At 36.9% G+C, this 16,890-nt stretch overlaps 1 protein-coding gene across 1 annotated transcript; it reads right to left on the bottom strand.

Annotated features, from left to right (window-relative positions):
- Positions 1-1,093: 1,093 nt before the first annotated feature.
- Positions 1,094-3,740, bottom strand: LOC107490964 (putative pentatricopeptide repeat-containing protein At5g37570). Its single transcript, XM_016111760.2, has 2 exons — positions 2,116-3,740; positions 1,094-1,986 (listed from the first exon to the last, which is right to left on the bottom strand). Exons 1-2 carry the CDS (start codon positions 3,206-3,208, stop codon positions 1,334-1,336), a joined length of 1,746 nt encoding a protein of 581 aa, XP_015967246.2. The 5' UTR covers positions 3,209-3,740; the 3' UTR covers positions 1,094-1,333.
- Between the last annotated feature and the right edge of the window lie 13,150 nt (positions 3,741-16,890).

Here is a 16,890-nt window from a genome sequence, read left to right as displayed (position 1 = left end):
TTTAAGGGGAAAAAAAAGAAATGAATTATTAGTTTTCCTTCTACCTTTGTTTTGTTTTGTTTCCCCTTTAACTTTTAATGATGTGCAATTTACCTTTTTGAAGTTTAAAATGTGCAATTCACATAGAGTAGCAGGTGGTTAATATAGAAAGATTTTACAAAAAAAAAGTAGTTTCTGTTAAAACTGTGTTCCATATGCCACTGAAAAAGAGGTGAAGATGAAAAATGCAGAGAAAGGAAAGAGGGAAGTAGAGGAATCAGAAATGAGAAAATTGGAATTGATAGAATAATCAAGTTTCATCACCCGTGACTGGCTTATTATATATTATCTATGCTTATTGGTATTGGCTTGTTTCTCCCTCTAGCTGATTCATGTACTCGACACTGACTACCTTGTCACTTGCATAACTAACTTGCTGAGTTGTCATCCCAATTAACTAACTCAACTAACATAAATATCCTAAGCTTATATACAAGACAATTCCCTCTCAATTTGGACAAACCTCAACTTGCAATAAAATGAGATATGAAGAGGAAATCTAGTGAAATATGATGAGCATGAGCAAGGAAGAACATAAACACGAAGAAAATAGAAAGAAATTACAGAAAAAAGAAACAAAATCAAGCAACATTTTCCCTTAAATTGGATTGTATATATCAAACAATCCTAACATGGAGTAACATGACTGAGATGGCCCTGGGGACAATACTTTATGAGAATATCTGCACTTTGATCCTTACTCAGGATTGATAGAATATTTTGTAAGAAGATCTCTCTCTTACACTATGGCAAACAACCTCAATGTACTTTGTTCATGATAAAAAGAAATGGAAATGATGTTGAAGGCCATTTTCATCAGGAGATGATGCTGGAAATATATTTAGAGTTCAACGATTATCAGTGAAGGTCAATGTTGATTTGGGCAACATGATATGTAGTTGTAGAATGTGGCAGCTAATTGGCTTACTGTCCTAAGTTAAGAGTTCTGGGAAACAAGAAAAACCCACTCATATTACTCCTAATTTATAAGACACAAATTGGAAAACCTTCAAAGAAAAAGAGATACCAACAAAAATGATCCTAAAAATAAATCTTGATCTCCACAAAGCAAAGAGAAAACGTGATCTAATTACTTGCAACTATTGTTTTAAGGTACAATCCATAGTAATAGACTAAAGTTAATTACATTGTTTTAACAAAGAATGTGCTTCTTCTCTAGCATCCACCATTGGAAAGAACTTTGGAAATGCAGAAGGAATTCATGCCATTAAATTGGCAGAAAGAATGTATCTAACATGCAGAAGATTAACAATCAAAATATTTCATCTCTAAACTATCCACTTATCTCTCTTTGTATCCAACTATGCCCTGAAGGTTTTTTCATTCCCTTTTCACTCATGAACTTCCTAACTTCCTCTGCATGTTCCCATTTGTCCTTCGATGCATAAGTGTTTGCTAGAAGCACATAATTTCCTGAATCCTCAGGGTCAATCATGGTGAGATGTCTAGCAGCTGTCTCACCAAATTCCACATTGCCATAAACCCTGCAAGCTGCTAATAAAGAACCCCAGGTGGTTGCATCGGCGCTTGCATTCTGCTTTATGAGACAGTATGCCCTTTCAAGTTGCCCAGCCCTCCCAAGCAGATCTACCATGCAAGCATAATGCTCGGGTAAGGGCTGAATACCAAATACCTCAGTCATAGTCCGAAAATACCTACAACCTTCGTCGACGAGAGCTGAAGAACTACATGCATTGAGGAGACCCACGAATGTAACCTGGTTTGGCTGCAATCCTTCCTTCTGCATCTTTAGGAAAAGATCTATAGCATCTTGTGATTTCCCATGCTCAGCAAAGGCTGCAATCATTGCACTATAACTATACACATCTCTGTATTTCATTCTACTGAATTCCGTCCAAGCTAAGTTTATGTTTCCACATTTGGAATGCATGTGGATCAATGAATTGGATATAATACATATCCTATCTGAAATGAAAGAACAATGGTCAAAACCCAATTAAACAAGAGCGCGAAGGTTAGTATCAAGAGGTTCAAGCTAAAGAGATTGAGTTAACACTAAAGTGCAGTAAACAAAGTAATAATAGAAGGATATACCATAAATACTCTCCTCAACATGTTCTGTCAATGTACTTGACATTTGAATATCCCTAAGTTGTGCACATGCTGATAAAGCACCCACCATTGCAACCTCAGTGATTTTAATTTTTGATTGCCTCATTTCCTTATACATGTCAATAGCTTCCTTTGCATACCCATTTTGGGCATAACAAGCCAGCATTGCTGCACATGCTGACGGATCACGTGGCGTTGATATCCTATCAAACACCCTTTTTGCTTCACTTACGTTACCGATCTTCCCATAACCAGCTATCATTGCTACCCACGTGACCACACTCTTATTCTCCTCGTCCATGGCATCATACAATTTCTTGGCTGATTTCATGTCTCCACTATTTGCATACCCTGCAACCATAGTAGTCCAAGTAAAAGAATTCTTCTCCCCCATGTTATCAAACAACCACCTCGCATGAATCATCATCCCCGCCTTGGCATACCCACAAATCATTGCCGTCCATGCAACTAGGTCTCTATCACACATCCCATCAAACACCACCCTTGCATCGAAAACACTACCAAACTTCGCATACATGTCAAGTAAAGCGGTTTGCACAAACTTGTTCCCCAAGAAACCTGACTGCACCACCCTAGCATGAACTTGTGTCCCTTCGAACGTGGCGGGGATACGTCCGCATGCATTGAGGACTGTGGAATAGGTAAACTCAGATGGCAAGACCCCATTTTGGTGCATCCTAGCATAGGTGGAAATTCCATGGCAAAATCGGGTACCAGATATAAACGCGCGAATAAGGGATGTCCAAAGGAAGCTGTTTGGGCAGTTTGGCATTTCATCAACCAGTTTGTGGGCATAGCAGAGATTAGATATTTCGACATTAAGACGGAGAATCCTCAGAAACAAACGACCCAAGAAGTGATTGTATTGATGCGGTTGGTGAGAGAGGAGTTTAAGAGCAAAGGCCTGGGTCTGTTTGAGATGAAGAATGGTTGTAGAAGTGTTGAGGAACTGAGTTAACAAAGGTGAAGCTTTTGGGGGTTGGGAATGTAATGAAGCGGTTCCTGTATAAAACTTCATGCATAAATAAATAATAATAATCATTAGGTTAACCATATGGTAACAGATCTCATCTTATATAGGAAAATTTTCAAGTGTATCGGTAGTGTTTTCCTATCTTGTATATCTTACCCAAGGTTATGAAAACTGAACCGGTCATCGAACCGTTCTAGTTACTGGTTTACTGGTTCATTAGTTCAATCGGTTCAACTGATGGTTCAACCGAAATAACTATTTTATAATAATATAATAAATAAAATATAAATAAACACATTAAAACATAATTCTAATGTAATATAAATTTTAAAATATCATCCAAATTAAAAGTATTAGATCAACCATAATGTTATAATATCATTCAAATATAAACTCAAAAGTCAAATAAAAAAACAACCAAATATAAAATACCAACATCAAAATTTGCCATCAATCATCAAAATTCCCAAATACATAATCATCAAACAGCAACCCAATAGAAGTCAAGAACAATGAATTAGTCAAATATAATGAATTAAATTGATTGATACTATCATCTAGCCAATAACAAAATTTAGTTAACAACATCCAATGACAAACAACAATAATAAGATCAAGATTAAGAACAACAATCCACAACAAAAACAATTTACCAAATTAACAAATTATCAAAATGTCAAGAACAGCATAACAATCACAATTTATCAAAATAAGATCAACAACATAACAAAACAAGTTAACAAAAACAAGTTAAACCAATCGAAACAAGAACTGGAACTGCAACCTACTAATTAAAACAACAACCAGCTAAAATAAGAACTGCAACCTCCATCCAGTCATCCTTTCAAGCATATATGGTTCTGCACAATTATCCCCAATTTAACCAAATCCCCAACTAAGCGATTCTGCACCAAAAAAAAAAAAGCAAGAAAACAACCATTACTTTTGGCATGAGACGCTGAGCAGTGAGCAATGAGCAGAGTATGAAGGAGAGGGAGCAAGGTTCACCGCTTATTCAACCATTATTCAACCCAGTAACAACAGCAAGGTTCACAGATTAACTAACAACAATTATTCAAAATCATCCACAATCCTAAAAGAAAAATCACAGTTCACAGATTAACTAACAACAAGAAAAATTAATAGTTCACAGTTCACAAAATTAACAACAACAAAAAAATAGTTCACAGTTCACAAAATTAATGAAAAATTATTCAATTATAGTTACAAAAAATAATTTGAATACCAGGGACTGAGGGAGCGCAGAACAGGGCAGAGCTGGCGCAAGAGGGGGACAGGGAGCAGTGGAGCACGATCGAAGGCTGAAGGTGGAACAGAGCTGGTGCCGGCGGGACGACTGCGCGACGGAGGCTTCGACGGTGGCTGCGCGATGGAGGGGAAGAAAGTTGCGACGGCTGCTGTGTGACGGAGGAGAAGGAAGATGCGACGCCGCGACGATGGCTTCCAAGTTCGCAGTTGCGTTGGCGGCGGTAGCAGGCGGTGGCTGGATGGAAGTGACGCGGAGCAGGAGCTCGATGAGAGGAGCTCGGGCTGGCTGAGTGTAAGAGAGGCAGGAGCGCGTTTTAGTTAGGAGCAGGGCTTAGGGCTGGGGCTGGTAAGCTCCCTTGCTCTAATGTGCTACAAAACGGGGCGGTCTAAGTTTAATTCAAAAAATCGGTCGGGTTATGATTTCGTTTGACCATTCGGTTCAAAAGCAGTTTTTAAATTTTCTGATTTTAACATTTGACTGATTCATTTTTTTTGTTTGCACTTTGATCGGCCGGTTTAAACTGATTTTTAGAACTTCGATCTTGTTCCAAAGTTGCATGAATCGAACCAATCAATAAATCGATAGAATGACTAATTTAATAGTTCAATGGTCTAATTATGGTTCAATTGGAGTTCAACCGATTTAATTAAATATAAAATAAAATTATAAAAAATTAATATATAATTTTTAATATTTAAATTCAATAAATTTTTAACTAAATAAACACAAGAATCACATACAGTATTAATTACATATAACAAAATAAAACTTCAGCCATAAAAAAAATATACCATCAAATTTTTTAAAAATTTCTATGAAGTAGATTATCTCTTAAAAAAAGCTTGTTGTAGTTATTGGCATCAATTGTGTAATTTAGTTTTTTAAAATCAACAAAATTAATCCAAAATTAATAAAACAAAAGAATAACAAAAGAAGCAGCAACCAAAATTTCTTCTGTTAATCAACAGAGTTAAATAGTTAATCAAATTTAAATTTTTTTATAATTACAACGACCAGAATTTATTCTATCCAACAATCAGAATCCAAAATATAAAAACAGCAAATTATAATCATTATAATTAACAAAATAAAAAAATAAATTGAACTACCAAAAAACTCAAAAAAGAGGGAGAATAACAAAATCAAATTGTGTCATTTTCCACAGCGGCAGAGAGAGACTGTGAAGAGTCCACGGCACAAGGAAGAATGTTCGCACATTGCCGTGAGTTCGACAGAGATCCGAGATCGAAGACAGAGACAATAGAAGATGACGAGGACAGAAATGAGTTCAGGGAGGCCGAAGATGACGAGGACTGAAGTGGCTTGACGACACGACGATGAGAGATAGTGATGCCAACAACGAGCGAGCAGACTTGGCAACGCGAGGAGAAGGGATCCAAGAGGAGAAGATGGGCGGCCAACGACGACGAGGACAGAGGCACTGGGTTTGACAATACCACAAGGATAGAGAAGGTGACGATGCTGCTGCTGGTGGCGGCGCTAGAACTGTAAATCCCGTAAAATTAGCGAATAATTAATCAATAAATTAATTTTTAATAAAAGAAATTAGAAATAAGAATTTTATAACATACTAAGATAGAGCTAATTAAAATAAAAATTTTGGCACTAATTTTAAAAAATTTAGCCAAAAATTGAGACAAACGAGCCGAACCGGACAAACCGGACCCATATTGGGCCCAAGGCCCAACCAATCAGCCCAATACACTTAAAGAAGAATTATTTTTCTTCCTCCATTCAGCAAAATCACGCTAAAGCAAGCTCAAGGCAAGGGGAACAAGAACAAACCCTTGGCTTTGATTTCAAACCACCATATCTTCTCACTTCTAGTTTCGATTGCCGCACCGTTTGCGGCAACACGTCTGCAGTGACGACCTCTACAAAGCCCAGTGCCTAATTTGGTAAGAAAGTCTCAGTTTTAGTCTCAGTTCTTCCTTCCCCAGGTTTTCGAAAATTTGTATAAGTGGGTGTTGAGATTTTGATTCTTTTATGTTATAGGTCCGATTAGCTTGAGGTAAACGTTTAATCTTGCTTCATTGGTACTTGAGTAAGGTGAGAATCCTAGAACCCTAGCTATTTCCTTGATTAAATGTGTTGGGTATTGAATTTTGGGTATGTATATGTGATAAAATGTGTTAGGTGTGTATGTGTGATATGAAGCAAATTGGGAATGTTGGAAGCTTAATTGGAAGCTTAATTGGAAGCTTGGAGTTGGTGCTAGTTGCTGAATTTTGGTTTTGAGGGCTTGCAATCTTGCCTAAGTGGGTTTTCTTGGGTTATACAAGGAAATTAACCAAGATATGGTTTTAGTTTCTTATATTTAATATATAATGTCTTGTAAAAACTTAGGCTAGATGACCATAGGATAGGTCGAAATGATAGAGTATGTTAAAAGCTTAGTACTTTTGATAATGATTGTTAATATGGATTGAGTAATTGTGGGTGATTATTGTTTATGATGGAAATGGAATGCTAAAAGGTGATTGAATGATGATTGATAAGTTGATAATATTGAATATGCATAGATGATGGATTGTTGATTATCTTGTTGGTTAAATTGAGGAATTGAGGTATGAGATTGTGTGATATTTAGGTATGATTGATTGTGGTAGGATGTAGAGATTGTGGTGTTGTAAATGGTGTGTTGTGGTGCTGTTTTTGTGTACGGCAGGTTGATTTTGAGTTTGGTTTTGGAAAGAATAAAGGTTTATAAACTTTTGTGAAAATCTGAATTTTGGCCGAATTTCAGCGAGCCATAACTCGGCTTCTGGACTCCCAAAATGTTTCAAATTTGTTTCATATGAAAATTGGGTCCATGAAGTTTATTCCGTTCGAAGAACGGATGAAAAATGTTTTAAAACAAAAAAGTTATGTGCATCGGAAGTTCGGAATGCAAAATTGAAAATTCTGCAGCATTCAATATTTTTGCCATTCTTCATGTCTTGCGTACGTGACCATTGCACGCGACGCGACCAACCCTTTCGGGTTTGGCATCTTACATACGCGAGCAGTGATTTTTTAGGGGTTGTGTACGCGACCAACCTTTTTGGGTTGGGCATCTCGCGTACACGAGCAAGATCCTTGCGTACGCGAGGAAGGAAAAACGCATGCCCACGTGTACGCGTGACCCCTGTTTTCAGCAAAATGAATTTTGTGTTTTAAAATCTAATTTTAAACCTCTAAACCTCTATTTTTACTCTTTTAGCCCCTAGATCTTAGTGGTATTCCTAGTAATGAGATGAAGCTAGGAAAAGGTGGTAACTTGGGAATGAAGTAAGGTTGAAAAATGGCGAATTATGTATGAAAAATGTAAAGAAGTGAAGTATATGTGATGCCATGGCTGTGATGAATGATTGTACAATGATTATGAATGATTATAAATGTTTATGTATGCACTCAATTTTATCTAAGATACAAGTTTTCCTGGGTAAAGTACCGGGCTTGCCACCACGTGTTTCAGGTCAAAACTCGATACTCTGTTGACCCTACGTCGTAAGGGTGACCAGGCACGTATAAACTCCCGGGAAAGATACCCCCAATGAGCAGATTTTATATATGAGAAAAATCTTTGTATGGACTCTTGGGGATGCGCGATGGGGGACAGTCTAGGGTTTAGCAGCCGGACTTGTCGGGTTGGCTTGATAACCGACAGATGAGACTCATCAGTCATAGGACAGGCATGCATCATATGCATATTATTTGAATTGATTGTTGTGTATTAGTTGAGAATGCCTAAGTGAACTCACTATGTTAATTGTATATTTGTTATTTGCAATACTTGTATTCTACCTCTGTTTGCCATTATTTGCTTATTAGTGTGTGCGGTTTCACCGGTGTTGGAGGGTAGGAGGAAAGGAAGAGGATTGAGGGTTTAGGTTTAAGTTTTGGTTAAGTTAGGAATCCTTAGATAACTACCTTGATTTAAGGTTTCTGCTTTAGTTCTTTAAGCTTTATATCTAAGTGTCGGCATTCTAGGATTGCCTCAGGCTTTCCCGAGACCTTATATCTTATGTATACGGCACCATTACCATGATGAGAAATCCCAGTTCTTATTCCATATGGATATTTGTGTTTTTCAGATGCAGGTCGAGAGGCGCCTCGCTAGGCGTCTGGAGCTCTGCAGTGAAATGGATCTTTAGGACATTATTTTGTGTTCTGTTTATATATGATCATATGTATAGAACTCTCCAAATGACTTGTTTTACTTTTGTACCTCTTAGAGATGTATGGAGAGCTAGGGTTTCATGTATGTATTTTGGGTTGTGGGATATATATACATATATAGATATGTATGTAAATATTCTCCGACCAGCCTTAGCTTCGCAGGCTGAGTTAGGAGCTTGTTATTTTGTACTCTTGACCCTCTATTCTTGTTTTCTGTATATATATGTTTATGAACCTTAGCTTTCTTCGTACACAAGTAATCCATATTCCTTATCATTGCGCTTTTAATTTTACGATTTTGTTTACCTATTCTTCGAGGCTCCTAGTATACTACGTTCTTTCGATTATTATACGTATATATGTTTTATTTTAGAGGTCGTAATACCACATCACCTCTGTTTTATTACTTAAGCGTAAAGCTCTGTGTGGTAGGTAGGGTGTTACATTATGATAACAGAGCAGTTCATTCATGTAGAGCCTGAGGGACAGATTGACTATGCTTCTATGCATTCTCTATGTGTGTGTCTCTGTGTTATTAGAATATCTAACTGATATATGTGGTATAAATGTTCATGAGCATGCATTTGGGACTTGAAACACTAGATTTGCGATATTGAGATTGATCAACTTGATATCACTTGTTTGGTGTGTATAGGAACCAGATGTCGACTCGCGGACGCGGTGACAGGCGAGGAGGAGGTAGATTAGGCAATGCAACCTTTGAACTGGCAGGGAACAACCCTATAGACTTTATGGCTGTCCTAAAAAATATGGCTGCGGCTATGCAGGCAACAACCAAGGCGTTGGAAAATCAAATAAATAATGGAAATAATGGGAATAACGGTGAAGAGGGTCCCATGACACTCGCCTCTTTTCTGAAGGAGCACCCTCCGACTTTTAGGGGGACTTCAAACCTTACTGAAGCGGATAACTGGCTTCAGGCGATGGAGCGGGCGCTGTAGGCTTAACAGGTTCCTGAGGAACAATGGATCGAGTTTGGGACCTATCAATTTCAGGGTAAAGTCCAGTATTGCTGGCAAGAAACATGACTCCTACAACTATATGGTGTTGTGGTATCGTGGAAAGTGTTCTGAACAGAGTTCTATAGAAAGTACTTTCCCAGTTCAGTCAGGAACGCCAAGGAACTTGAGTTGCTACAATTAAAACAAGGCCAGATGACTGTTATTGAGTACACTAACAAGTTCGAAGAACTGTTCCGGTTTTCTCGTATTTGTCAAGGCACTCCAGAGGATTTTGCTGAATGGAAGTGCATAAAATTTGAGGGAGGACTCCAGAGTGATATTCTGAGTTCTGTTGGGCCAATGGAGATTAGAGTATTCTCCGAGCTTATAAACAAAAGTTGGGTGGCTGAGGAGTGTCTGAGGAAGATAGTAATGGAAAGAGGAAGTCAGAGGATGCCTTTTGAGAGGGATCAAGGAAGGAATTTCGCACTGAGAGACAGAAACTTTAAGCATGGGGGCTTCGTCCCATAATACAATCAGAGTCAGAATATCTTTAAGAGGCCGAATAACACTGCTAATCAAGGGAGAAGGTATAGGAACCAGCCACAAATCGATCTAAGTTGTCAGAGGTGCAGAAAGTGTCATCCTGGAGTTCCATGCAGATTGGGGTCAGGGGTATGCTACTTTTGTGGACAACCCAGGCACCTAGCCTTGGAATTATCCAAAGAAGAAGAAGTATGAGACTGACAGAGTACAGCAACCGGAAAGTGCTTTGTTTGATTCTGGAGCGACACATTCATTTATAGCATTTGAGCTTGTTGCAGACGCCTTCTCTGAGTCCTTTCATGTTCAGGATCCGGATCAAAGAGAGGTTCTTTATCCCTACTCCTGTTCGTAAACAAGAAGAAAGAAACCAAGAAGAGAAGAAAAAAAAATTCTCTATGTCAGAGTATAGAGGTCCTTTGATAGAAAGATAGATGAAGAAAAGAAAAGAAGATGTCTTTTATAAAGGAAGAAGTTTTCGGAAATAGAGTTGGAAAGAAAGAAGATTTTTGAAATTAAAGAGAGAGAAAGAGGTAGAAGATTTTCGAAAAATAGAAGAGAGAGAGGTTAGAAGATTTTGAAAAAGAGGAAAGAAAATTAAGAATTAAAGAGATACCAATCTTTTAAAATTAAAATAAAACAAGTAACTAATTAAAAGATTTAAAATTAGAATAAAATATTTGATTTTGAAATTTTTGAATTTAAAAGGAAAGAGTTAATTAGAGATTTGAAAAATCAAATTTGAAAAGAAAAGGTCAAATAAGATAAGATAAGATTTTAAAGTTTAAAAGAAAAAATATTTTATTTTAAAAAGTGTTGAACTTAGAAAGAGAAAATCAAGAAAAAATTTTGAAAATTGAATATTAGGAAAAGAATCAAAAGAGAGAAAAAATAAGATAAGATTTAAAAAAAATTTAAAGATTTTTTAAAAAACATTAAAATTTAAAGGAGAGAGAGACTTAACAAGATACTAAAATTTTGAGAATTAAATTTAAAAGAAAGATAAGATAGCAAAATTTTAAAAATAAAAGAAAGAAAATATAAGATATAAGATTTAAAGAAAAGATAAGCAAGAAAAATAAGACTGCCAACCGAGACACCAAGCTTAAAATTTTAAATTTAAATAAAAGAAATTTTTGAAAAATTGAAAAGGAAAAGCACTAAAAGATACCAAATTCAAAAATTTTGAAATTAAGGACACTAATTTTTCGAAAATTTAAGAAAGACTAACACTAAAGGACACCAAACTTAAAAATTTTAAAGATCAAAGACACAGATTTTTGAAAAGCTTGAAAGGAAAATACCAAGAGACACCTGATAAACTCCATTTGTAGAGTTTATCTTATGTTTCATTTAAGGGATTTTATGATCTTTTACCCACATTTATTCAATGAAATAACATGATTTCATGATTGTCTCCCAATTTGTGCTTAAGTGTGAAAACATGCTTTCTAGGTCCTTAATTAGCTAAATTTAATTCACCTTTGATTCCACTAGATGCCTTGATTTGTTTGTTAAGTGATTTCAGGTTAAAAAGGGTTAGGGAAGGATCAAAGGAGTGAAAGAAAAGCATACAAAGCGGAGAAGATCATGAAAAGTCAAATAATTGAATTTGCCCATGGACGCGCACGCACCAGGTGCTTATGCGTACCCTGCGAAATGGCCCATGGACGTGTACGTGTGCTGTGCGCGTACGCATCGATGCTGATACTTGATTTTTAAGTGAATTCGCGCCCAACGAATTCTCAGGAGCTGTGGGACCCAGTTTGCAACCAACTTTGGCGCTAAGGTGCTTTAAAAGGGCCAAGGATTGAAGAGCAAAGTGGGATTCCATCATTCACACTCATTAGGATTAGTTTAGAGTTAGTTTTAAAGAGAAAAGCTCTCACTTCTCTCTAGGATTAGGATTAGGTTTAGTTCTTAGATCTAGGTTAATCTTTGCTCTCATCTACTTCTACCTTTCGATTCCTTGTTGTTACATTCATTCTTCTTCTATTCTTTTGTTGTAATCTCCTTTATGTTGCTTCTATATTTTATTGTAGATCTACTCTTGTTCCTTCTATTTTTTTCAATTCAATTTGAGGTAATTCATAATAATTGTGTTTCTTTTGATTGTTGTTATAAATTCCTTGCAATAATTGTTGTTAGATTTCATTGTTGTTGTCAATTTACTATACTTTTCTTTCATGCCTTCCATGTATTTGATGAAATGCTTGGTTGAATTTTAGTATAGATTTTGTTCCTCTTGGCCTAGGTAGAGTAATTAGTGACTCTTGAGTTATCTAATTCCTTTGTTGATTGATAATTAGAAGTTGCTAATTATTTTGAATGCCTCTAAAGCTAGTCTTTCTTTTAGGAGTTGATTAGGACTTGAGGAATCAAATTGATTCATCCACTTGACTTTCCTCTATGGCTAGAGGTTAACTAAGTGGTAGCAATGAACAATTTGTGGTCACAATTGAGGAGGATAACTAGGATAGGACTTCTAGTTCTCATATCTTGCCAAGAGCTTTGTTAGTTGTTAGTTTATTTTCTTTGCCATTTGTATTTCTTGTCTAAAACCTCAAAAAAATCCCAAACAAACTCATAACCAATAACAAGACACTTTATTGTAATTTCTAGGGAGAACGACCCAAGGTTTGAATACTTCGGTTATAGATTTTAGGGGTTTGTACTTGGGACAAACAAATTTTTGTATGAAAGGATTATTGTTGGTTTAGAAACTATACTTACAACAAGAATTCATTTGTGAAATTCTAGACCACACAAAAATCTAATCATCAAAATGGCGCCGTTGCCGGGAAATTACAATGGTGTTATGTTATTGGTTATTGTACATATGTGAATAGTGTGAATAGGCTTGTATTTTGCTTGTTTTCTAGTTTTTGTTAGTTTTATTTTGTTTTTTCACTATGAATTCTCACTTTGGCTATGAGTTTGGCCCTAATTGTGTTGTAGAAAACGTGAACTTTAATGACAACATGTATCAAGGATGGGAAAACCAAAGGTGAGAGGAGCCATATGCATATGATCAATCTTTTTGGCAACAACCTCCACCAATAGACTATGAACAAGAGCCACTCTTTGATGCATATCAATCCAATGGCTATGGTGAATCTCCTTGTGACTTTCAAAAACCACCACCATATGCCTATGAGTCATATCCTCAACATGAACCATACTCACAAGCCCTCTACCACCAAGCACCTCCATATGACCATAATCCATATCCATCCTACCAACCACTTTTTGAACCATATGAGCCATGCATGGAACCACCATTCCAATATCCATACTCCCAAGAACCACCTCAATATACACCACCATACCCCTACCAAGAAGAACTACCTTCCTATTATGAACCCTTTCTCCAAGACAATGAACCCTCTTATCCACCCCAATCCCCAATGGATGAAATCCTTGACCTTATACTTCAAGGACAAGGAGAAATGCAAAGGGAGACACAAGAATTTGTGGCTACCTTGACCAAGGTAGTAAGCACTTTGGCCTCCCAATGCTTGAGCACTCAAAGCACTCCCATGGTCACATGTGGAGAATTAATTGAAAAGCATAGCATGAAGGAGAGATTGGAAACTCCGGTGGAAAATGAGGGATATTATTTTGTATTAGAACAATTGGAGGAGCCTATGATCATTGAAGAAGAGGAAGAAGTGATTGAAGACTTAGGAGATGCGAAACCTCCTTGAGAACCTAGAGTCGAAGAGAACCTCTCCAAGCGATTGAATTTGATGTTGAGGAGGAGAGTGCACAACCTCCAAAACAAATTTTGAATGAAGACTTGGAGAGAATGAAGCAAGAATTGAGTTTCCTTGGTGATGAAGATCATGCATCCAATTTTCTTGGTAAAGAATCCTTTGAATTTGAAGAACTTTCTCCCAATGAATTTGAAAGTGATATGGAGGTAGATTTCTCTCGTCCTCCAATTTATGAATTGAGTGATGGAGAAGAGTTAGATGAAGTTGATGAACAAAGGATTGAGAATGAAGAAGTTTATGAAGAGGTGGAGATTGACAAGGAAGCAAACAAGGGAGTAGAGCTTGCAAGGACATTGGAGATACCTCTCCCTAAGCCACCACCATCCATTCTTTCATTCAAGTGGGTAAATTCCTTATACTCAAGCTTTATTATTCCCCTTGAATATGGTTTGGTTGAGACGGATTGTCAACTTAGATATATTGTGGCTTTAAGAGCAAAAAGGAGATGGCTAGTGGTTGGAAATATCATTCTAGGTTCATGATGGCTACGTGTTCAAAGCTTAATTGCAATGGTTGGTGTAGAACTAGATTTCTTGGGTCTAGGATGTTGTTTGGTTGCTTAAATGAGAATTCCTCTTGCTTGCCAACCGGACGAATTAATGATGATCAACCTCAAGACGGGTGTGAAAATAAAGTGTGGGATCCCAGATTACAAGATGAGGACCACTTTTGGGAGCCCATGGTTTGTGAAGAACTCCATCAAAGCTTGGAGCTATTAATTTTGAAGAATGGAGCTTATTGAAGATTCAAGTATTGGTGGATGTTCCAGGATGGCTTCAAGCACAAGCCACCTTGAGAGGAGCTCCCCATAAGTCCAACTTAAGGACAATAAACAAAAGTGCTAGGTGGGAGACACCCCACCATGGTAAAATCTTTTCATTTTTCTCTTTTATAAATATTGGTAGAAATTGGTTTAAATTCATGTTTTTGGTTGATTTGTTGAGTATAATTGGTAGTTTAGTATGTTAAATAAGGTTTTATGGTGTTTTGGTAGCTGTTTGGATGTTTGGAATGCTTGGATTGGTGCAAAAACATAGAAAATTTTTTGAAAAATAGAGCATCATCCACGCGTACGTGTACGGTGCGCATACGCGTGCCCAAGCTTTTCGGCCATTCCACGCGCAGGCGCACATGACGCATCCGCGTGGATGCAGAAGTTCCACCCCCAGCCAATGACCCGAGAGTTGTGCCTGCACTGTGCGAACTTTGTGCCTGAGGAACAAACATCAACCCGCGCGTAAGCGCGATGGACGCGTGCGCGCCTCATCTCCGGTTCACCAGGCATGCGTACGCGTGCCTTACGCGATCGCTTCGTGCCCATTCCACTACCATCCGCGCGTGCAGGGCATGCGCGCGTACGCGCGGATGTTCTTCCTTCACTACATTTATTTTCTTCTCCTCTTTCCATTTCTTTCCTCCTCTTTTCTTCTTCCCTTCTTCTACCCCTCATCCAACACTCCCAAACACCATTGATAACCATTTATTTTAGTTAACTAATTAGTACGTTAGTTAGTTGCTTAGTTAGTTTTAGGTAGTTTTCATTTCGTTTTCTCTTTTTTCATTGTAAGTGTTGGATTGTTATTCTTGTTTACCATTAATTGTTGCTGAGTATTAACAAGGGATGTTATCTTAACATCATTATTTTTATTGTTGAGGTTATATTGTTGAGGTTATATTGTTAGATTTTATTGTTGAGGTTATATTTTGCTACTTGATTTTGAGTTTTTCATGCTTACCTTTTAAGAATACCAAGTGATGAGAAATGCCTTCAAGCATGTTTAATCCTTTTGAATTGCATGATTTGGCCACCATGTGATTTGAATCCTTTTTCTCGATTAGGTAACTTCTCGATGGATGTTGTGCAATTACTTCAATGCATTGTGCTTCTTATTCATATGCATCCATATGTTTTTAGCTTAAATGCTTTCATACTTCTTCAATGCTTGTTTTACCTTACAAATTCACTTAAAGCATCTCAAGCACACTAGGATAAGTGAAGTGTATACTTCTTTTGTAACATCACTTTTATATGTTAATGTGTGTTCTACAAGGCGCCCAATTGGTGAGTGTTTGGGTTGAACTTGGCTTCTTAACTTTGAAGGAGTGGGCGTTGAGCGCCATCTAAGGAGTGTCCATGCTGCTTCCTTGCTCCCCTTGGGGCGTTGAACACTAAGTTTAGGCATTCAACATTGGCCTTGGTCCTTTTGGGGCGTTGAACGTCCCACAGGGGTAGTTTGGGCGTTTAACGCCCATTTTGGGTCTTTATTTTCAAAGTAAAGTATAGACTATTATATATTGATGTAAAGCTCTAGAAGTTAGATTTCCAACGCTGTTGAGAACGCATCATTTGGACCTCTATAACTCCAGAAATGCTTGTTTGAATGCACATAGATCAGGATTTGACAGCATCTGTTGTCGTTTCTTTGCCTTTGAATTAGACTTTTTCAAAATTTGCCAGAATCACCCAAAAATCACCTAAAAACATAAGAAAAGCATAAAATCTCAAAGTAGAATCTAAAAAGTGAATTTTGCATAAAAGCCTACTAAAACTCAACAAAACATACTGAAAACACTAAGAAAATAACATCAAAAAGCGTATAAAATATCTGCTCATCACCGGGTAGGTTTTATTAGGGGGGTTTGGTTTTTACTTTTTTTTAATTTAAATTTTTGAAATCCGTCAAAAAATCAATCGGTTCTATCAGGTCACCGATTAACTGTCGGTTCGACCGATTTTTTGTCAGACGATTTTTTACATTAATCGAACCAGTCAAAAGACTGGTTACCGATTAACCCCATCGAATCGGCCAGTCCGGTTCAGTTTCTGAACATTGCTTAGAACATATCGTCTACTCTCTTAGTGCATCTTTGGGTACCATTAAGTTGATAATAATTAAAAAAAAATAGTAATAAAAGTAAAATATTTAAAAAATTTTTAAATATATTTAATAAATTTTTAATAGTAAAAATAAAAATATTAGAAAAAAAAAATTATTTTTTAAGAAATTATAATTTATATATTTTTTTAAA

Source organism: Arachis duranensis, chromosome 5 (genome assembly GCF_000817695.3).
Source record: "Arachis duranensis cultivar V14167 chromosome 5, aradu.V14167.gnm2.J7QH, whole genome shotgun sequence".
NCBI classification, from domain to species: Eukaryota; Viridiplantae; Streptophyta; class Magnoliopsida; order Fabales; family Fabaceae; genus Arachis; species Arachis duranensis.
The sequence above is the reverse complement of the archived record's forward strand: the minus strand, read 5'-3'. Positions and strand labels throughout refer to the sequence as shown.

What these genes read in the sequence shown, in the direction of transcription:
- LOC107490964 (XM_016111760.2), bottom strand. Translation starts at nt 3,208, where the DNA reads ATGGTTAACCTAATGATTATTATTATTTATTTATGCATGAAGTTTTAT. An exon ending in TGTTGAGGAGAGTATTTATG is followed by an intron (nt 1,987 to 2,115) that starts GTATATCCTTCT and finishes CTTTCATTTCAG; the next exon opens with ATAGGATATGTATTATATCC.